This window comes from Gobio gobio (assembly GCF_949357685.1).
Source record: "Gobio gobio genome assembly, chromosome: 2".
NCBI classification, from domain to species: Eukaryota; Metazoa; Chordata; class Actinopteri; order Cypriniformes; family Gobionidae; genus Gobio; species Gobio gobio.
In genome coordinates this window covers 28,109,002-28,133,575 of record NC_137098.1, presented here as the reverse complement: position 1 = coordinate 28,133,575, position 24,574 = coordinate 28,109,002, and the positions used below count along the sequence as shown (strand labels likewise).

General features: G+C 36.3%; 1 protein-coding gene across 1 annotated transcript in view; it reads right to left on the bottom strand.

The window, feature by feature from the left end:
* Positions 1–24,574, bottom strand: part of adam19a (ADAM metallopeptidase domain 19a) — a 134,391-nt gene that overhangs the window by 85,116 nt on the left and 24,701 nt on the right. Inside the window, exon 3 of the mRNA XM_079810658.1 lies at positions 6,625–6,701. Coding sequence (XP_079666784.1) covers positions 6,625–6,701 — 77 coding nt within the window. The remainder of the gene's footprint in view (positions 1–6,624; positions 6,702–24,574) is intronic.

Sequence of the window (24,574 nt, the reverse complement as noted above, 5' to 3'; positions counted from 1 at the left end):
ATATATATATATATATATATATATATATATATATATATATATATATATATATATATATATATATATATATATATAAATTTATAAAAAAAATCAGTCAGGATTCAGGCCCCATCATAGCACAGAAATGGTGCTTGTTAACATGACAAATGACTTACTTCTAGCTTCTGACCAAGGCTACATCTCAATACTTGTTTTACTTGATCTTAGTGCTGCGTCCAACACTGTAGATCATGACATACTCTTAGATTGATTACACAATCACACTGGTATTCAGGGAGAGGTTTTAAGACGGTTTAGTTCATACCTATCTGACTGTTCCCATTTTGTTTATTTAAACCGGGAATTATCCAAGTTAAAGCCAGTAAATTATGGAGTGCCACAAGGGTCTGTTTTAGGCCCTCTGCTATTTTTAATATGCAGTATGCTGCCCCTTGGTAATATTATTATTAAAATGTCGAATTAGTTTCCACTGTTATACTGATGGTTAGGGATGCAACAATACAGTTAGTCCACGGTTCAATACATACCTTGGTTTTTAACCACGGTTTTCGGTTCGGTTCAGTTCTGATGGCTTGTCACATCAGTTTTTTGCTATTCTATTCTTAGGCGACGGGAACAGAAAGAGGTTAAGGAGAAAAAAGTATATTTTTTATTACAATACTCTTTCTTTATTTTACTTAAAAGACTTGAAAAACCTTACTTAAACTTAAAACTTTACTAAAAAACCCTTGTACACATTCCTAGTGTATTGTATAATATACAACCCCAAATCAGAAAAAGTTGGGACAGTATGGAAAACGCAAAAAAAAAAAAAAACAAGAAGTGATTTCTAAATTTACTTTGACTTGTATTTCATTGCAGACAATATGAACACAAAATATTTCATGTTTTGTCTGGTCAACTTCAAGTCATTTGTAAATATGCATCCTTTCCTGTCATTCAGACCTGCAACACATTTCAAAAAAAGTTGGGACAATAAAGCATTTACCACTTTGTAATGTTGCCATTCCTTTTCACAACACTTAAGAGACGTTTAGGGACTGAAGACACCAAGTGATGAAGTGTTTCAGGTGTAATTTTGTCCCATTCTTCCTACAAACAAGTCTTAAGGTGGGCAACAGTACGGGGTCTTCGTTGTCGCATTTTGCGAAGTACCCGTACCCTCTTCCTCCGCAGCCAGGACTTTGTAATGTGTGCAGAATGTGGTTTTGCAATGTCTTGTTGAAATATGCATGGACATCCCTGGAAAAGATGTCTTCTTGAAGGCAGCATATTATGCTCCAAAATCTCTATGTACTTTTCAGCATTAATGGTGCCTTCACAGAAGCACAAGTTATCTTTGCCAAGGGCACTGACACAACCCCATACCATGACAGACCCTGGCTTTTGGACTTGTTGCTGGTAACAGTCTGGATGATCCTTTTCTTCTTTGGTCCGGAGCACACGGCATCCATTCCTCCCGAAAAATACCTCAAATACTGATTCATTTGACCACAGTACACGTTTCCACTGTGTGATGGTCCATCCCAGATGCCTCCGAGCCCAGAGAAGTTGACGGCGCTTCTGGACACTGTTAACATAGGGCTTCCTTTTGGCACAGTACAGTTTTAACTGGCATTTGTGGATGTAACTACGTATTGTGGTACTTGACAAAGGTTTGCCAAAGTAGTCCTGAGCCCATGTGGTGATATCGCTTATAGATGAATGACGATTCTTGATGCAGTGCTGCCTGAGGGATCAGAGATCACGGTTGTTCAGCTTAGGCTTGCGCCCTTGTCCTTTACGCACTGAAATTCCTCCAGATTACTTGAATCTTTTAATTATGTTATGCACTGTTGAATGTGAAATATCCAAATCTCTTCCAATCTTTCTTTGAGGAACATTGTTTTTAAACATTTCAATAATTTTCTCACGTATTTGTTGGCAAACTGGCGATCCTCTGCCCATCTTTGCTCCTAAAGGATTAGACCTTTCTTGGATGCTGCTTTTGTACCAAATCATAATTACAATCACCTGTTGACATCACCTGTTTCAAATCACATCATTATTTAACCATTTTACCTCATTACTAGCCCTAGTAACTATTAACTTTTTTTGAAATGTGTTGCAGGTCTGAATGACAGGAAAGGATGCATATTTACAAATGACATGAAGTTGACCAGACAAAACATGAAATATTTTTTGTTCATATTGTCTGCAATGAAATACAAGTCAAAGTAAATTTAGAAATCACTTCTCTTTTTTTTTATTTGCGTTTTCCATACTGTCCCAACTTTTTCTGATTTGGGGTTGTAAAATAAATGTATATAAAGATTTACACTGGCAGCTCAGAGCTGTACAGCAGCATTTAAGTATGAAATTGAATGAATAAATCTAAAAATAAAACACTACATAGACTTCACTATAAAATATACATTGATTCTTATTAAATCTACTGTATTAAAGTTTTTCAGTCAAGAGCAGTGAGGGATTTTCTCTTTGTCTTTTGTTGTTGTATTAACATTAAAGGGATATTTCACTCAAAAATGAAAATTCTGTCATCGAGAAATGAATTCAGGTTTGGAACAACATTAGAGTGAGTAAATAATGACATGATTTTAGAGGTGAACTGTCCCTTTAAGGATAGCGTTTTCACTTGGCTGCTGCTGTCAATTTAAGACCTGCATGCATCTAATCTACACACGCCGATTTTACTTTCACTTTAGACATAACTGACTGTGTTTATGTTAACCTTGTGTGTATTTGACAGTATTAACGCAGTAAGACTACTTAGTCCAGTAATCACGTGTTTGACAGGCGTTTAGTGTGCGCGCTCGGAGAAGCGCATGTTAAAACAGTGCATATGCACGCGAATGAAGGCTTTAAAACGCATGCCAATACTGAACTTTCTTGATTGTGAATAACTATAGTGTTCAGTGAGTATAACTCCACCACTAACATGTGATGTGAATGTATGTCGCGTTGTTCAGTATATTGGGATGGAGGCAAATTATAGAATTTGTAGAAAAATTATTAATTAAATGCAAAACCGAAAAAAAAAAAAACGCAATTCACAAGCGTGTATTGAACCGTGAATGCCGTACCGAACGGTTCAATATTATATTGAGAATTGTGGCATCCCTACTGATGGTACTTATTTCCTCACATCCAGATGAAACCTCTAAATTATACAAGTTGACAGAGTGTGTTATAGATACAAAATATTGGTTGACCAGTAATTTTCTTCTATTAAAATCGGATAACACTGCGGTATTACTTATACCCCTTTTCCACCAAGGCAGTTTGAGTGCTGGTTCGGAGCCACAGCCTAGTTTCAAATCGGTTCTTTGTCTTTCGACACCCAAAGCACCAGCTATGAACCAGGAAAAGTGGTTCTTTAGTAGCACTGCTTGTCTAGAAGTAAGAACCGCTTGCGTCAGGGGATTGGTGGTGGGGTTACCGTGACCAACAAGACTAATACAAATTTGTGACTGACATTTTTGAAATAGTAGCTAATCGAGCTAATTGCTGCTCGATTGTAATCTCAGTCCATACAAATTATGGCGAATACGTTGGATTTGCTGTGTTTTGATGCTGATGTAGGATTGCAAAGCCATGTGCATCAATTAATAACGCAACGTTCGCCACTGTTGATGGAAAGATGAAAGCAGGCCGATCGCCGTATGACATCAAAGTACAACGAGAGCATACGACTCCTTATGCTTTTGAATCGCTCTTGCGGTACTTTGATATCATACGCTGATCGGTCTGCGCCGCGCTGATGCATCTCGGACAAGCCTGGTGTGTTAGTGTTTCCCGCTGCCTCTCCAGCGTTGCTGAGTAAGATGAGACGTATACAGTGACGTAAGACCTGGCTCTGTGGTGGCTCTCTAGCATGTGGAAAGGCAAACCAGTTCTTAGAAGGCTCATCAGTCGAACCAACTCCGAACCGGCACTAGTACTAGCTCTGAACTAGCACCCGGTTCATGCTGGTGGAAAAGGGGTATGATTGGACCAAAAACGTGCACACTCTTAGAATACAATTTGCATCTAGATCATATTTCCGATGCGGAAAAGCTAGTTTCACGCATTCATGACCTCCAGACTAGATTACTGCAATGCACTACTAGGTGGTTTCCCTGCATCCTCAATAAACAGTACCAGTTCTTACCAGGGGCCGGTTGCACAAACCACTAAGACTAATCTTCTTACAAGTTAGTCATCTTTTTTTTTTCTTTGAGACTGTTCATAACTTTTTCATAAGTCAGTTACATAAAAACGTAGATTGGTCTAATTTGATACCAAGAAGTAAGACTTGACTGCCCCTTGACTAACTGCTAGTGGGTCATACTAGATCTTAAGACACTATCTTAACACAATGGATATGTTTATGCAACTGGCCTCAGGTCAAAAAATATGATCATATAACCCCAATTTTACCATCTCTACGCTGGTTATCTTTTAAGTTCTGTAAATTCTGTAAATGTGTATTAAACCAATCTTCAATCACACTATTTAAGGTCACAAAACTCTGGACTTTTGGTAGTACCTAGGATATCTAGGTCCAGAGAGTTTTCACATTTAACTCCTAAACTCTGGAATAGCCTTCCTGATAATGTTTGGGGCTCAGACACTCCCTCCCAGTTTAAATCTAGATTAAAGACTCTAGAGATCTCTTTAGCCAAGCATTCACATAATGCATCTCATAACAGTTATATCTGATCACATGCGCATGATCTATCTATTGCTTGAAATGTTATGAGCAGCTACACTAATTATTTTTAATTTACTTTCTGTTTCTACCTCGGGATGATAAAGATTACGCCAGCTACTGTTTGAATCCAGGCTCTTACAAAGATTTTAGATGACCCAACACCTGTGAAAAGAAGACGTAAACCCTGCGAGGACTTCACCAACTCTGAATCAACATACACAACTGCCAAATTTTCTCTGTTTTAATCATTACGATCACAACTTGTAATAATTTCTTTAATGAGCTCATTGTTTCTGCCTAAATGAATACATGCTGTTAGCTAAAAACATGATTTGTATTAACTTAGAACTGTAAACAACAGAAAGCTGCTTAGTTTTTAAGGTGATTTCTCTGTGAGCTGTGCTTCATACATTGCTACACTACAGACAATAGAAAATTGACCTTTTTTGTCCATGAAATTTCACCAGGATTTCACCTGAAAGGCATAGCTATTAATTGCACTGTAGACAGTGTCATGGTTTTAATGGCCACTTTTGCAAGATACAACAGTGTTGTTACTAATAATACTGTAGAGTCAATGTGAGGTTGTCTTGATTTACTGAAACATAACCAGCAAAAATGTAATTCAGGAACACAGATCTCTGCTTGCTGAGACATTCAGTTGCCATACACAAAATATGCATTTTATAATAAATAAATGTTATAATCGTCTACCCTATAGTTTATAGATAAAAACGTGTGCTTCTTTGGAAATGGCCCTTTTCACAAAGCAGCCACCCCTTGCTCTTCTCTTTGAGAATAACCTTTTAGTTTCTATATGCTCTCTGTTTCCTGTTGTGTGTTGAAAGCAATTCACTGCAAGCGATGCAATGTAAAGAAGCAATTAGACAAATGGCATATACACTCAAGTAATGCACCTTCCTTTATCTATTTCAAGAAAACCTTAGTCTATAGATTGAGTGTATTCATTAAAATGTCCTCAAGCTATCCTCCATTTCCTGGATCCATTACAATGCGCCTGTGATCTAGATTCTATGCCAGTCCTCTATGCCCTGACTTTCCTCATTTTCTTCACTTCGACCTGCTTGGAGAGAACTTTGTCTTGTAAAAACTCCAAAAAAAGACTGTGGGACCGCTTTGAGGGTTGCTTCGAGCCTTGAAAATACTCAGGAAGTCAGGCTGCTCTGTGTTTATGTGTGTCAGTGTGTGTGTCCTTTCTTCTGACCTACATTTGGAAAGCCAGACTGGGAATGCAAGGTTCATATGTGGTTAAAATAAACATTAACTTTGCCAAGTAACATTAATGTGGTCCTGCAATTTCTGAGGAGGAAAAGGCAATCCATCCCCAAAGGTTTCCAGTACAGTTGGACTCAGACTATGACTCCATGGCATTGGTTCATCTCAGCATTTGGCAGAACAATCAGAGGGTGATAGAGATACCTGTTCCCTTTTCTCTGAAGATCTGAGGCTCAAGCCATTATTCAACTGTCTAAACTCCTGCACACTTCCTGGGGCCATTTTACCACTTGCAGATAAATTCAGAATCACTCCCAGATCTTCACCTTATTAGCTAGATATAGATGCAGATGTTGCCATATATTTTATTGGCTATGTATTAAACATAGCAATTCAAAAACAGTTTGCAATAAAAATCTGTCAGAAGATATTGAATGTTTTTCTTGTATAATGAAATATGCTTATGCTGAAATCTTTCATGAAGGCCTTTTTATTTACTAAAAGTAAATACTGACCGCTGAGATGGGAATTATGAAATCTTTTAGCTAGTCATGAGAAGTGTGAAGGAAACAAGATAAGTAATTTCAAAGAAAGTGTGAGGCTATTTTGCAAATGTCAGTCTGTCAGAGCCTGGTAATCAGATATAGTTTTCTTCAATTATGTGTATGAGATAGTCATTTTAATAGGTTACTTACTGATTCCGTTCAACTTGTAGAACCAATTTCAAGTCCTGGGCTGAGACCAGAATCTCCCCCCTCTCTGGGAATTGGTCCTGATGAGCAGAAAATTACAGATTCAGATCAGCATATCTTTATTATTCAGTATTTCTTACTTTTATTATTTAAGAAATGATTGTGCAGCAATAAGGCATGAAATTGATCAAAAGTGGCAATGAAGACTTAAGAGATTTTCTTTTTAAATGCTGTTCTTTTGAATGTCCTATTCATCAAACAATCCTGAAAAAAGGTGTATAACGATTTCCACAAAAATATTAAAGTGGCACAATTGTTTCAACATTTATAATAATAAGAAATGTTATTTGAGCAGCAAATTAGCATATTAGAATGATTTCTGAAGAACCATGTGACACTGAAGACTGGAGTAATGGCTGCTGAACTTTCAATAATATTAACTGTGTAATTACATTTATGTAATGATTTTTCTCAATATTACTGTTTTACTGTATTTTTGATTAAATTAATGTAGCAGGAACTGAATGTTAGTGTATATTTAAATAAATATAGTTAATTTCAAAGTCAAATCCTCAGTAGAGCTCTCTTAAAAAAATTCAACCATGTCACCCAAAACAACTGTAGTCTTTTTGAAAAGAAAATTGGCCTCTTTTTTTCTTTCTTTTTTGAGTCAGCTGCACACTTAACTCTTGCCTTTAAAGGCACAATATGTAATTTTTCACCACTAGAGGTCGCTTATTCAAAACAAAGACGTAGCTTGATGATGCCTTGATTTCACGGAATCATGGGAGTTGTTGTCTTCACCTCTACATCCGGTGGGAAAAAAAACCCACGGGACTCGGGCAGAAATCATATTCATGGATGAGCTAATGTATTAAAGAATTATTAACATCACTGTTAGGGATGCACGATATATAGGCAACATATCGTTATCGGGCGATAAATTATTATTTTGATGTTATCGTTATCGGTCCGATAAGAAAATTTGACCGATATAGTCAAGCCGATAGATAATGTATTATTTCCTTCAGCTGAGACAGACCACCATGATGGGTTTTGAATTGCTCTAAATATGATTGGAATCGAAAAGGAATACAGTTATGTACAACATGTGCAGCGCTAGTCTAACATATAATCTACATAAAATGATAATGAGAATACGGCTGTAAAAGAACGTTGTGTTTCAGCGCATTTGTTGAGGGAAGAGCATGCCCAGTTACACCTTCATGACAAGCACAGTCAAGTTCGCTTGGTCATTCACAGCCTTTTGTGCCATTGTAAGTTGTAATATTATATTTATTATTCTGTGTATATAATCTCATATAGGATGCGTTTGGTTGAGTTAATTAACGATGCAGTAAAGCACTTCATTGTACAGGCCTTTAGCTTCAGCGCGCGCATTTCAAACAGAAATGCACAGCATTAATAACTACTGGGACTGTCCTATACATAACACTGTAATAAGAATATTTTTGTTATAAAACGTTGTGAATTATCTGGGTTTAGTTGTTGTGTTTCAGCGCGCTGTTGTGGGAAGCGTCCACAACGCATTCTGACCAGCACAGTCAAGTTCACTTGTGCATTTGCGTCATTTTAAGCATATGTAAGTCGTAATATTAAGTTTTTTTTTGTATAAACATCTGATTAATGTCATATAGGATGCGTTTCGTTAAGTCAATAACCCGCAGTGCTTCATTGTTCCGGTGATCATCTTCAGTTTCAACGCGCGCTCTCAAACAGGGGAAGAGCATTTACAGGAGTTATAGGCCTTCACCTATGCGTGAATTTGTGCTAATATAAGTTGTAATATTATATTTATTTTGTATAAATATTTGATTGTTCTCATATATGATGCGTTTAGTTGTTAATTAACCTTCTAAGCATTTCAGTTTACGGTTGTTCGTTCATTCTCTCCAGCTTCAGTGCGCACTCTCAAACAGCAACATTATTTAATAGACTAGACTAATATTAAAGATGTTTACTATTACTGTAAAATTACTGTAAACATTTTTTTCAAAAACACAGAAGCGTTATTTTTAATAACTGGGACGCGCCCCCAGCGTGTTTTTATCATTCAAATTTGGCTGGGTGGTTAATAACACGTGTGTTTCAGAACACATATTTAATTTTGACATTACACAGACTTTAAACATTCTTGGAAACATTTGGGATAATGTAAGTACACAAGTCACCAGGGCTTTTATCTCACCAGGGCTGGATTTATTTAATCAAAAATACAGTAAAAACAGTAATATAGTGAAGTATTATTACAATTTAAAATAATTGTTTTCTATTTTAATCAATTTAAAAATGTAATTTATTTCTGTAATGACAAAGCTGAATTTACAGCATTATTACTCCAGTCTTAAGTGTCACATGATCCTTCAATATATAACATTGTTCTAGAGGTTTTTGGATATTTTAATCCAAAAATCTTACATATTGTGCCTTTAAGGAAACCAACAGGCCAGAGTTATAGTGTTTAGCATGTGTTTGCTCTGCATGCCCTGCTTGTTGTTAGCTGTGCTAGCAGATAAAATGGGTAGGAGGCTGATAACTTTGATCCTCCATGTAAACCCTTTCCAAGAAGTCAGACATCAGTCTCTCCTCCCTTCAGCCATCCAAAGTCCTGCGATACAAATGGGAAATCTCTTAGTCCAGCGGCAACCAAAGTCAGTAAGATGTTCAACAGACCTTGGGGAGAATGTTGTATAAACAGTACCCCTATAGGGACCACACATGAAATGACTGGAGCAGCAGTGAAAAGTGATGATTCCAAATGTGAAACATCTTGCTGCTAGCACATTCTGAGAAAGTAATTTGATGGTGGCAGTGTTTGTGAATTATTACTATCCTGCTTGCTATTGATCATATAGAAAGATTGAAGATGATAAAATCAGCAACAACAAAAAAGTAGACTTACAATGAAGGAGAGTCTCTAGATATATCTAGGGACAGGAGAGACCACAACACCAGGCACGTTGGGTGCCCGAGCCCCTGCTCTTTTTCAAAATTAATCAAAAGTGCCCCTCTCAGACAAATATAAATGATAATATTCGTGGTCAATAAAACAAAATAAATTTGACTTATAATAACATGACAATGTGTACAATAGTAACGAACAGCTCCAAAGTCGAAAAATGTCTGTTTATTTTTACACATCAGTCGGTCTCAGGCATTACCATAATGCGTTGCTATGGGTTGCATGCGTTTTGATTGATTGGCTGATTTTCCAGTCTGTTCGGAAACGGATTTTGAGCCAAATATGGTTCTTTCAGAAATGGCTTTACGGGGGAAAAAATAAACCAAACTTTTTTTTAATCAATAATCAAAGGTAATGTGTCTATTTAATTAAAAATCTATATATTATATATTTTAAAATATTACATAATTCATCAATGCCCGTGTGTCATGTATAATACACCAACCATTCGTGATCTGGCAACAAGGTCAAATTCCATTTGGCAATGTGAAGTGGAGCGGTAATTTTCTGTTCTAATTCATAAATCGGTCTAAAATGACATGGACAGACGAACTAACGTTTGTGGAACGATTGTTGTATTATAAAAATCAAATTGCATCACTGACTAAATGGATGTTAATTGACAACAAACAAAGCACTGCACAAAACCATGCAGCACCAAAAGTCGCATTAATGGTAAGTAGTGTTAAATTCACTCGTATTTATGTATATTGATACATCATTTACTATTTGATGAAACTATCAAAGTTAATGAAGCCCAAGTGCCACCGGCACCTACAGGCCTATCATGTGAAGAGCACGCTGGCGAAATGGTGACGTGAAAGGACTTTATTATATTACCATTTTTGATAATTATGCAGCATTATGAAAGAAGTCTCTTATGCTCATCAAGCCTGCATTTATTTGATCAAAAACAGCAATATTGTGAAATGTTATTAAAATGATGGTTTTCTATTTCAATATACGTTAAAATACAAGTTATTCCTGTGATCAAAGCTGAATTTTCAGCATCATTACTCCAGTCTTCAGTCACATGATCCTTCAGAAATCATTAAAAAAAAAATGATTTAATGTCAATGTTGGAAACCGTTGTGCTGCTATTTTTTTTATAACCTGCTTTCAAAATTCTTTGATCAGTAAAAAATTTAAAAGAACATAATGTAATAATATTTGCACAATATTAGGCTTCTGCTTTTTTCTGTATTTTTTTTTTAAATAAACGCAGGCTTGATGAGCATAAGAGACAAGAGACTTCTTGCAAAAGCATAAAATAATATCCAAACTTTTCACACACACACACACACACACACACGCGCACACACACACACACACACACACACACACACACACACACACACACACACACACACACACACACACACACACACACACACACACACACACACACACACACACACACACACACACACACACACACACACACACACACACACACACACTTTTTTTGTTAACATATTGTCCCTTTTTAACATTTGAGCCCCTGCCCCTGAAGAACTCTTTGCACGTCACTGCACAACACCCTAGAAACTTTTGCACAGCCAAACCACCACTCAAATTTGTTATTTAGATAAGCAACAGCAAAGCAACAACCTGGGATCCACCCACAACTTTTGCATGGGAAAGAACCACTCCAAATATAGCAATCACACAGCAATACCCTGCCATCCACCCACAACTCTCTTTAAACTTTTGCACAGGCAAGTGTCACTTATATTTTTCTCAAAAAATGTAGGAACCACATAGAAACTCCCTGGCAACCCCTATAAAACACCCTAGCAAAGTTTCTTCAAAAAATGTAGAATCAGCATAGCAATGCCCTGGCAACTACCCACATAACCTTAGCGACTTTTACACGGGCAAGCACCACTGAAATTTTCCTCAAAAAATTTATAAAATGTCAGAAGAAGTTAAAATCTAGTAAAAACCCCACTCCCACGAAGCACTGCGAATGACTTAATCGAGTCAATCTCCCTATGCTTTCAAAATACTAGAGATTGTATATATGTGCATATTTTGCAATAAACTTAAAATATAGTGTTTTTATCCATTTGTTAATGAGTAGTTCTATATTTCTCCATCGTTTTTAATTCAATTATGCTGCAATGCTTCATGGGCTTGTAGTTCTTTCCTTCACCAAAACCGTTAAGTACACAGTCTTGTACCTTTGTCATTTTGTCTGATTTTCAAAAAAGTATTTGCTTTAAATCAAAGTTTGTAGTGTTGTGATTCATCTCGTAGCTGATTGTCTTGGTCCATGGCTTATAACTCTAAATGGAGATTATTTTAAAATCCCTATGGGAAAAAAAATGTGGCCAAATGGCCCAAAAATGTAATTTGCCTATGTCACAATATGAGGTAAATCCAGCCCTGCATGCCGCTGTCAAAGAGACAGGTGAAGCGATGGCAGAAGATGCCAGAGGACAGCGGGAGAAATTGATGTTAGAAAAGGGGAGATAGAAAGATGAAGGCACAAAAACAAAACAGCTTGAAGTTATTGTACATAAAGTGGAGATGACAGAAGTTGTGGTAATGTTCTGTGTGGAGTCCCATAAGTAATGCCCGTTGGAATTCAGATTCCCAGACTAAGCAGTCAAAACATGTCGGCACACCCTAAATCTGTTATCGTTTAACATTTCATTTCTGTCAAATGCTTGATTTATGTTAGTTTTATTTGCACTCTATGTCACAGGCACAGCCAATTTAGTCTTGGTCACTTTGGACAAAAAAAATCTTCTGAATTGGAAATAAATGTTACTTATTTCCCCAGACACCTTCCTCTAATGACGATATCTTGCTTTAAAAATAAAGTTTAGATTAAGCAAACCCTTTCGGACACCTCTCTAGACTCTTCATCACCTCAGTTTAAATATTTATATGAAGGGAATCAGTTGTTCACTGTTGACATGATTACATCTGAATGATAAATGAAAGAGCAACACAAAGCAAGAGAGGTGGGCATTGAGGCGCGTGGTATCTGCAGTCCCAGAGCTCATGCAGGGCTGCAAGCTTGTAGTCTTTTGAAAGACTGCACCATACTGGGGCTTTACATGTTTGCCAAGGCATGCATCAGCTGAACATTTTAATACATAACACAACATATTAAAAATAACATTTTAAAGTAATAGCTACTCACATTCATGTTTCTAAACCTGTAATACTTTTGCTTTGTTGTTTTTATTTTTAATGGAACACAAAAGGCGTTTAACAGAAGTCCAAATCTTCTTAAGCTTAGTAATAACTTTGGCTATGTTCAGATTGTAGGCAAAAGTGGCCCAAATCTAATTATTTTGCTCATACAGTACCTGTCGAAATTTTGGAAACATTTTTTTTATGTTTTTTAAAGTAGTCTTTTATCTCACCAGGGCTGGATTTATGTAATCAAAAATACAGTAAAATATAGTGAAGTATTATTACAATTTAAAATAATTGTTTTCTATTTTAATCAATTTAAAAATGTAATTTATTTCTGTAATGACAAAGCTGAATTTACAGCATTATTACTCCAGTCTTAAGTGTCACATGATCCTTCAGAAATTATTCTAATATGCTGATTTGCTGCTCAAGAAACATGTATTATTATTATTATTATTATTATTATTATTATTATCAAGAAACATTTATTATCACATTTGTGGTAAGATTAAAAAAGTAAAAAAAAATCAAGGATGCATTAAACTGATCAAAAGTGACAGTGAATACATTTATAATGTTACAAAAGATTTGCATTTAATAAACGCTTTAATAAATGTATTAAATGCAATTAATAAATGCAAATGTTGTTCATTGAACTTTCTATTCATTAAAGATTCAAAAAAAAATATCACCATTTTCCAAAATGTTAAGTAGCTTATAGATATTTAAGTAGATTAGACTAATAATAAGAAATTCTGAGCAGCAAATATGTAATGTGAAATGAGTAATGATGCTGATGCTAAAGATTCAGCTTTGCCATCACAGGAATAAATTACGTTTTTAAATATATTCAAATAAGAAAAAGTTATTTTAATTTGTAATAATATTTCAAAATATTAAAGTGTTTTTTTACTGTATTTTTTATTAAATCAATTTTCTTCATAACAATGTGAAAACAACAGCACAGGCAACATGGAACTATAGGAACATTTTTCTAAACTTCTTTAGTGTTTTATTGAAGAAAGACAGTCAAATGGGGAACTATATCCCTTTAAAAATTGAAACGCCCATGACGTTTAAAAGCACCATCCTTATGTTTGTGATTACTCTTCCAAATATCTGTATCAATGCATTTTAGGTTAGGCAATCCAACACTGAAATAATGGATTCTGGCAACAAGAGCTGGAGGAGTTGAAAATAATATATTGCCGTGTGAAGTGTTTTGAAAACATTGAAAGTAAAGAGATGCGTTCAAATTTGAAGTGTTTTCGCACAGCCTGCTTCACAGAATGCGAACTTGGGCTTTGCTTCGGTTAATATTCAGGTAAGTTTAGAAACATGACATCCTTTTTCAGAGATGAGAGCATGATAGCACATAATAGCAGGCTGGGACCACAGAGGAACCTCATGAAAGTGTGTTTACATCAGCTGAGGGAATCAAAGGAAATGTAATTTCACGTTAAATCTTTTCGCTTTTCAGCATGACAAATTGTCCCAGTTTCATATTCACTTGGTAAGGAAGCCAATTCTCAGTTTATCGTGCATACATTTTCCTTTGAACTTACTGGACACATTTTGACTAATGGAGGTAAGAAATTATTGAGCTTCCCGGCGCTACACATATGAGACCTTTTATAGCGCAGTTATCAGCTTTCATAGACAGACGGGCTTGAGAGATGTGGAATCAGCTATGAGGACAATCTTTTTAATATGACCTGTCTGCCATTAAGGGAGCTGTGTGCACCAGATCAAATTTACCACAGTCTCCTCATGATATTCTATCCTAAAGGGCTCATCATCGCTCATTCTTCGTGTGTGACTATGTCAAAGAAGAGTCACACAAGAGATGATTTGTGGGAAATTAACTGGGCTAAAGTCAGCTAGCCACATCCCAATGGTCCAAACCAATGTCTCCTGGCCATCAAATATAGGAATTTGATAGAGATTACTCTTCTATATTTATCCAAGACCACAGTCCCAGACTTTTGACTATCTTGTTCAGTTTATTCTGGCCAAGAACCTGCTTAGACAGGAAGAGACTGACTGACATCAACGACTCGCAGTTTGTTTTGGCTTTACATGCTGATGCAGGTTTATTGGAAATATGTAGATTTTGTTTAGATTTTATAATCAGAATTTCTTCCAATCTTAAAATAATATGTACTCATTTTTGAACAGACATGCAATATATAGTTCTACTTGTGGATATCTAGTCAACTTGATGCCACTAATCTGGCAAATTTATAGCAAATCCAGTTATTAGGTCTTCCTCAACCATGTATATTGAAAACACAATTTGAAGTTGAGACAGACCCAACTGTCCTGACTCCCAGTTATGTAAAACCAACCAATCTGATTTGAGTTGGCCAGATCAAGATAAGGCTTTCTCCTTTTAGATTTTTTTTTGGTAGGGGAAGAACAAGCTGGGGGCAGATTCACAAAACAATCTTAGGATACATTTTAAAAAGGTGTAAGAATGTTCCTAAATGCAGTTCTTGAAGAAAAAAGGTGTCCCTATTATGCTATGTCAAGGCATTCTCCTACAATAGGTTTACATGCATCCATGAAAAAAATGATAATAAACATCACCTTTCCGAGAGCCTTCTCTGCTCTGATTGATCAGATGGCTCAGTCTGTTGTGAATGGTCTACCGCCTACAGTGCATGTCAGAAACTAAACGCCCATGACCATATCTGAATTTCAGCTCCAGAAGCTTCCATAGCACTTGTATACACAGTGATACAAACAGTTATGATGGCGTCGGTTTTACAGTATCAATTTGAACGCCAGTCCTCATCCTTTGGAAGTACTTGGAAGTGAATTTGCAGCGTAGAAAAAACGTTTTCTCGACACCTTAACAACTTGAACCAAACTCTGCCATGCTTCAGCTACAATAGAGGTGTTTGAGGGTGGGTCAAAGTAGACACTGTTCGCGGCAGCAAATGAAGAGCATAGGCTAACCTATTAACATAGAACATATTTAATTTGGTGCAGGAAGACTGGAATTTTTGACGACTCGTTTAAGGCCGTTCAGAATCGTTTTTTTCTTTTGATTGACAATAACTCCATTTGCCATGCATTTTGATCTTTGCAGACCTTTTACATTCACAAACAGCTATATTATACACTAAAGATAATTACAATATTGTGCTATACTCTCTAAAAACGTAACTTGTGTCACTTTTTATGGAGAGTAATAAGTTACGTTACTTTAGCGTTACTTTTTCTCACCTGGGCTGGGCTTGCTTGTTTGTTTTTCATAACAAATAAAAGAGAAGAGTTTTACTTTAGCAAAAGTCACACCAAAAGTGAAATTAATAAGCCTTAGGCTGAAGGAAATGCACAGCTCAAACAAATCTTTCACCTGTGCTGTCATTCTGGATTGCAGAAGAATAGGAAGCATAAGAAAGTTCAACACAAGTTTTAAAGTTTTTTTCCTTCAGGAACAAAAAAAAGAAACACAAATGCGATGTTTATCTAAAGTCATTTTTGCTTATTAGTAGGGTTGAATTGGACCACCGAAGGTCAGCAGCAAAGAAATGAGTTAATAAAGTGAGATTAAATACATAAAGTATTATTTATATTATTTAATGATTGCAGATTTACATAATGTTTTGAGTTTGATTTCACTGATTTTATTCATTTTGAGGAATACTGAATTAGTGAATACTGTTTTTGTGCAAGTGAGATGCTCACATTCAGTCTAGAACTACATTAACCATCATGTTTACACAGCGCACACAATGCTTCTGCACCTTACTCATGATTTCTCTCAACATGAGGACAGAAGAGGTGAGACTGGCACAAACGAGAAAAGATTGTTGAATAAAGTCATTATTTTGTTTGTTTTTTTCTCAAAAAAGTATTCTCGTTGTTTTAAAATGATTTTTTACTACCTTTCTGGACCTTGAAAGTGGTAATAAAATTGCTGTCTATGGAGTGGTCAGAGATCTCTCGGATTTCGTCAAAAATATCTTCATTTGTGTTCCGAAGATGAACAAAGGTCTTACGGGTTTGGAACGACATGAGGGTGAGTAATTAATGACAGAATTTCCGTTTTTGGGTGAACTAATCCTTTAAGGATTTAAGACAAGATGGTTGTTTACAAGACGTTTCTACAATGTTTTTAAGAACATTCTTTTCAAGAATTCAGATTCTTCTTAGGTTCTGTCTTTAGAGCAATTTTAGGGAAAAAGATAAGAACATTCTTAAAACATTTTTGGGGAATACAAAACGTGTAACTTTATTCTTAATTTAAAAAAAAAAAAATGAAAAAGCAGTTAAGAAGAATTGGATTCATAAGAATGTTTCCATAATCCAGCTTCTGATTACAAGACAGTGTAACAGTAAAATTTTCCATTTGGCCTTCAAATCTATATTGGCTTTAGTGTTCATACTTGAACATACACTGTAATACAAACATCTTCACAACAGCACCTGACACAACAACACTTTTTTAACCTTTATTTAAAAAAAAAATTATTTCAGTGTCATTGAGAAAAATGGCACTGAAGTATCTACCTGAGTACATGGAATGCCAAACAAGACATTCATCATACACTTACTTTACAATCGAGGAGTTTCAATGTACAGTAGTGTATTGTAGGAAGGATACACAAGCAATCACATAGCTATTCACACACATATACTCACTTAAATCTAAACTTGGCACAGAAAGCCAGATGCACTCCGACTTCTTAAGTACACACATTAACATTCCCCTTACAAAGATGCACAAAATCTTTGAATGTCTACCTTTTTGAATACATGTCCAGACAGTTTTGGAAATTAAGATATGACTCACAACATACTTTAAGAAAGAAAAAAAAAAACCTTGATGTCCTTCAAAAGAACCATTAAAATGAATATATTTTTGGTTAGCTGTTCTCATGCACATCCATCTCTCACTAAAAGTGAGTCATCTGTCCAACAAAACAACACTTAGTAAAGAAACATTATTAAATAATAAAACTGGCCATGTCTCAGCTTGTTTTTGTCTGCTGCTTTGTGTGCTGATGTTTGTGAGTATGTGTGTGTGTGTGTGTGTGTCTGAGCATTCAGTGCTGCTTTTCTAAACTCACTACATCATTTTATATAAGATTTGCTGAACCGTGCAAAAGGCGACATTCAGTTGGAGCATGTGGACTGTGCCAGACTGTCTTATTATGTGGCTTATCAATTCTTTAACACACCTACCTACCTTCAGACTAGCAAACAAACACACACACACACACACACACACACACACACACACACTCACATAAAAAAACACACATTAAACCAGTTAATAAAAGTTTTATGTATTCTTTATGCGAGGAACAAGTATTCACCTACTTGTACGTATGACCCAAATGCCAGACGGGTTCATCTTGGGGACTTGCAGCCTGAGACAAATGAGCCTATTCCATCATAGATGCAAATTCAGCAGCAACTTCAGTTCACTGCTTAAAGTGGTACTTCATGCTCAATTCAATTCAAGTGTTGGCTTTACTTCTGGAGGTCAAAAAGTGTAACACTTTCAGTGCAAAAATGGAAACAAAAGGAGGACAGAAAAATGCCTTTGGAGGTAGAGAAAGGACCGGGGGAGAGGAAGTTAGAGGGATAGAATAAAAAAGATAGAGCCATACGGAGAGTGACTGTGATGGAGCGGCGAATGAAAGGGAGGAGAGAATGATTGAGAGTGAAAGCCAGAGAGAGAAAAAGAGGAGAGAAGAAAGAGGAGCGTAGGGTGGGAGAAAACAAATCTAATTCCTTGCAGGATTGTTGGTGTCAAATGTGCTTATTTTTGTTTCATGGAATCTACCCAAGTAACTTCTCACTTTTGTTCTTTTGGTTTTTGTTCTCTGAATGAACTCTGAAGGTATTCTCTCTCTCTCTCTCGTCTCTTAAAGTTGTATTTCTACTAAATTGTATTCTATATAGAATGTCAAGTCTAGTGTTCTGAGTATCGATCATTACATACTATCAAGTTATTTGGCGCAACTGTTTAGTGACGCTCAACCTCTTCATAGTAATCCTTTAGCCTTTTATTCGTTCCTCTGTCCATTCACCTTTTTACTTTTTCAAGGGGATAACATTTATTTTTCAGATCAGATCTAGAAAGATTTAAGGAGCTCTTATAAGTGTTGCATTTTCAAAAGTTGCAAAATACACTCTTCAAAATAAAGGCTCCTAAAGGTGGGTGTTTGCAGTGATGCTGTAGAAGAACCATTTTGGGTTCCATAAAGAACCTTTCAGTGAACAGTTCTTAAAAGAAGCATTTTTTTCTTAGTGTGAAGAACATTTAAAAAATCTAAATAACCTTTTTTCACTATAGAGAACCTTTTGTGCAGTGGAAAGGTTCCACAGATGTTGAAGGTACTTCATGAAGGCACCACAGATGCCAATAAAGAACCTTTATTTTTAGTGTATATACTGTACAATAAAAGTTAATATCAGATCATTTTAGAATACAGTATAGGATGTACCGAATATTCTTCAGTTTTATGCAAAACAGAAATATGACAAATAGAATATCAGACCTCTGTCATTTGGCAAAAAATAAATGCAAAAATAAAAAGAAGCTGGACCTGGAAAGTCCTTGAAAGGTTCTTGAATTTGAAGTTAACCAAGCTGTGGGAACGCTGTATTAACAACTATCCAAACTGTTTTAGACCTAAAATAGTCTTTGTAGGCCTATGTTACCCTTAAATGTCAGAGAAAAGAAATAATCAGAGATTATTTTTTTCTTATATAAAATTGTACTTTGCATATTATACTATAAAAACACATAATTATAGTTGATTTTAGTTTATCATAGTTATCACAGAATCCTGTTAAAAAGTCCTAATGCTACACAATGAAATCAATTCACCAAGTTTTATGCAGAAAACCAGCAAATAACAAATACAATTTGCATCAATATGTACTTTTTGTTTACATAAACATTAAAATAATAACATTAAAAATGATGGCCAGATTTTAAAGGAGTGTCTTGCAACATGTTATCTACAATGCACAAGTTCAAATAGAGTTTTGACAAAAAAGGTTTTATAAAAAGATAAAACTCATTTCAGCCTCTAAATCATTTTTAGTCAAAAAAGATAAATTACTGACATTTACAATGCACATTATACTTTATTATTAATAGTATGTGGTCCGAGCAGCACTCCCAGCAGGTGAGAACAGGTGAGAACACAATCTTTAGAGGCAAATTTCTCCCTATTAAGCTTTTTTGAGTGAGATTTCCATGTGTTACACATCGCTGGAAAGCTTGGAGACTACACTTTCAGAATCTGTAAATAACTCAAAATGCCCCAGAACCGACTTGTGTCCCTACTTTCCGTGACTGGTCACATATTATATTATAATTGATTATGATATTCTTTAAATGTATACTTACTGTAAATTCTGGCCATTCAAGGAAATTGTGCCTATATAAGTATAAAGAAGCCCAAAAAAATCAGCTGTTCAATTGCTTAATTTCACAATAAATACCATCGACTTTAAGTGGTCTTAATAAATGTGGCAAATCAGATCAGTCTCGCATTTTCAGCCTCTTTGGAACAACCATTGGGAAATTTTGTCAAAAATCAAATATGGCTCAACACTCAGGAAAATCCTTCATTCCTGCTGTCATGTATGCTGGTGGCACCATCATGCTCTGGGTTGCTTTTCAGCAGGAGGGACTGGAAAATTTGTTATCGAGGGTAGTATGGCTGAAGCTAAACTGACAGCTCCATGAGAATATTTTCCAGCAGTAAAGTGACACAAAGCAAAAACATAAACTTGAATAAAAAAGGTTTGCATTCTGAGATTATGTGTGTGTAAATCAAGGTAAAAGATCAAAACAGTTATACAAAATAATATATTATATTGCACTCATCATGAATGTGGAAGAAATGTTGAGTATTCGCCTAAACAAACCTGACAATTATCTCATATATGAAAGATAACTCATTAGCCTTGGCTCATGATGGTGTGCTCAATATACATAGCTCGGCTTAGCGTCTGAAAAAAAAAAGATTTTGAACATCTTAGTAAAAAATATGATTTATGCCTTCTCTGAGTCAATACCAGACAAAGTTAAGTATTTAGGCAGTAAAAAAAACCTATTTTGGACATTGAAATCACACTTAAAATGCCCATTTTAAAATGTCATTGCATTAGACACAAAATATCAAACCAAGGGCCACGGTGTGAAGAACATTCGAAAAATCGAAATAACCCTTTTTCACTCATCACGAATGTGGTAAATGTTAAGTATTCACCTAAACAAACCTGACAATTATCTCATATATCAAATATAACTCATTAGCCTTGGCTCATGATGGTGTGCTCATTACACATAGCTGGGCTTAGTGTCTGAAAAAAAGTGACTTATGCCTTCTCAGAGTCAATACCAGACAAAGTTAAGTATTTGGGCAGTAAAAAACTCTTTTGGACACTGAAGTCACACTTAAAATGCCCATTTTAAAATGGCATTGCATTAGGCTGTGTTCACACTGCAGGCTGAAACGACCCAATTCCGATTTTTTTGCCCTTATGCAACCTGTATCTGATCTTTTCATGATAGTCTGAACGACACAGATCCGATCTTTTCAAATGCGACCCAGGCCACTTGGGTATGTGGTCCAAATCCAATACATATCCGATCTTTTGAAATGCGTCTTCAGTCTGAACTGCCAGGTCACATGTATCCGACCCGCACGTCGTTGATACGCGACAAACGTTCCTTACTCCAGTCCAGTGGTGGCGGTAATGCACAAGAAATAGTTGCTAACCGCCAATAAAAGAAGTACGCACCTGTTGCTAGCCAATACACTCCAACTCCAACGCGTTTCTGCACTGTTATGGGCCGCCGCAGACGTGTCTCTTCCCGTGACAAAGTTAGTTGAAGGCGCTCACAAACATAATTGAAGGTGGATCTGGTCATTCTGAAGTTACTGACGAATTCGGTATCAGTAAAGCCACTCACATCAGTATCCCACCACTCCTGGCTGCGACTCCGCACCCACACGTTTCTCTGTACCGACGTTGCTACCACTGCTCCACAAAACGCCATGGCCAAAAACCTTGCTCTCCTCCTCTTTTTTAATTTTCTTCTTAACATGAGAAGGTTATAATGGTGCTGGCTCCGTTGCGAAAATAACTTTAATAAAGCTAAACGAACTCCAATGCTGACACCCATATTTGGCTACTTCCGTAAACAACAAGTGACGTCGTTGACCGTTGAGTACTCTTCTGCGCATGCGGGTCACTTCTGGGTCATTTCACGTTCACACAGGAGATCACAAAAGGTCGCATTTAATTGGAAATGTGAACGGCCTTGCAAAAAGATTTTTTCAAAAAAATCAGAATTGAGCATTAAGCCCTGCAGTGTGAACGCAGCCTTAGACACAAAATATCAAAGCAAGGGCCAGGGTGTGAAGAACATTCAAAAAATCTAAATAACCCTTTTTCACTATAGAGAAAAAACTCTTTAGGACACTGAAGTCACACTTAAAATGCCCATTTTAAAATGTCATTGCATTAGACACAAAATATCAAACCAAGGGCCAGTTTTAATAAGAGCTTGCGTCTGCCTAAGCGCAAACCGTCAGACACAATATTTATGGGAGTAGAGTATTTAAATGAATCATGCAAGGTGATTTACTAAGATTTGCACTCATCAATGTACTGGTGTTTGCGCCATTATTTACCGGCCATCTTAAACCAGACGCTAACTGTTGGATTGCGTTAGTCAGTATGGAAATGATCCGGCTGCGTCTGTGTTCATTAATATGCACGTCGCCAGTAGATCACGAGCAGAACTTTCCACTCCCATCTGCGCTTTTTTGGAATTGCACTCTCACGCTAATTTGCCCTGTTTAGTAAATCTGGCCCCAAGTGCCAAACAAATGTTCTTAAAGCAGGACAACTAATAGCCATTTTCTGCTATTAGCCATTTTCACACATTAACGTTAACAAAAATGACAAACACGTTTCTGTTGTTTTGTGATTTTAACTTTTTGTGAAATGTTTTGCAAAGACATTTACATTTTGTGTCTTACACGTACTGTATATAGGCCTTTTTGTGAATTATGTAAATTTAACAAATAAGTGTTTGAGACCAGGAAAAATGGAACAACTAGACCATATGCTCAATGCTTGGTGAGACACAAAGAGCCAGAGAGTGATTTTCTTTTGCTTTAAGTAGCTAACATTTTTCCTTCATACGCTCAGTGTTCTGGCAGGCGGCCTGTTCCCCCTGCCCCCATCCTTAGGGAAGAGTGTCTGTGTGTGTCTTTGTTTCAGCGTATAAAATTACATCCGCCTGACATGCATGCAGCCAAGCTCCAAACAGCACAGCGACTCATTACATCATCACCAGAAGAGCCAAGTGTTCAATCAAACGTTGTCCCGTGAGTGAACACATAGCGAGAGTTTTTTTTTCTGTCTATTTGTGAAGTCAACTATTAAGTGAACATGTGAGTCTGTGAGAGACACCAACAAAGCTGTGTTCACAGTGACAGCTAATAAATTGCTTGACATTGTAGAGCTTATGAGCTGTTGGTTTCTAGTAGGAATCTCCTCACTCCCACTGGTAGTTGTCGCTATGGTCCTCATCTAAGTTGAGCTCTGCATATTTGGCAACAGTCGCTGTAGCCAGTGTTACAGGAAATCGTCAACTCTTATAGAAAATGGATGACATCCGATAATTTTTGTTGAATCTTATAAAGTAATTCATGTTCCAGTAAATTGACTAAACTTACCATTTCCATGAAATCTGGAAATGTGTTTGGTTATTCCTCTCTACACAGATGGTGACATATTCACAGGCCGGACCTAAATGTCAAGGAGTTGCCAACACATCAATAGTCAGACTCAGCACCACTAGCAAAACAACAGCTGACAGAATCTGTTTGGTTCAAAAGCGTCACATTTATCCAAACAGAGCACATGCTTTCCTCCTAATTTCTGTGGATTTTAAACAGAAAATTTAAAATCGGAAATTTAAAATAGATAATTTTAAATAAATGCCTAAATAAATAAATTAATATAATCACTCATTCACATATCTTTCGCAGATCGGTTGCTTAAAAAAACGTGTATGACTTTTCCCTATGGATCAATGCTGGTCTTTTTTATACATTGAAAATGTATGGTGGTGATCACAAGTTAAGTTGTAATTTTGCTTGGTTTGTTAAAGGAACACTCCACTTTTTTTGAAAATAGGCTCATTTGACAAGTCCCCTAGAGTTAAATAGTTGAGTTTTACCGTTTTTGAATCCATTCAGCCGATCTTTGTATCTGGCGGTAGCACTTTTAGCATAGCTTAGCATACATCATTGATTCTAATCAGTCCATTAGCATCTCATTCAAAAAATGACCAAAGACACTTTCAATATTTTTCCTATTTAAAACTTGACTCTTCTACAGTTACATCGTGTGCTAAGACAAACTGAAAATTAAAAGTTGCGATTTTCTACACCTATATGGCTAGGAACTACGTTCTCATTCCTGCGTAATAGTCGCGGATCTTGCTGCAGCCATGGTACTGCCACGAAGATCCGCGACTATTACGCAGGAATGAGCCTATTTTCAAAAAAAGTGGAGTGTTCCTTTAATTATAATAATAATAATAATAATAATAATAATAATAAAATACTATTAGGTTGGGATTTGACCAGTATAGCGGCTCCTGGCCATAAATTTAGGTAGGGCAGATTCTGGGCCTAACGCAAGTTTATGATAAACATTTTTTAAGTTTTATTTTCTAATCGCTGAACACATCAGACACACTTTTGTCAGAATTCTAATGTCCTTGCGTTAATCAGCCTGAGGGTGGTGCTCTAA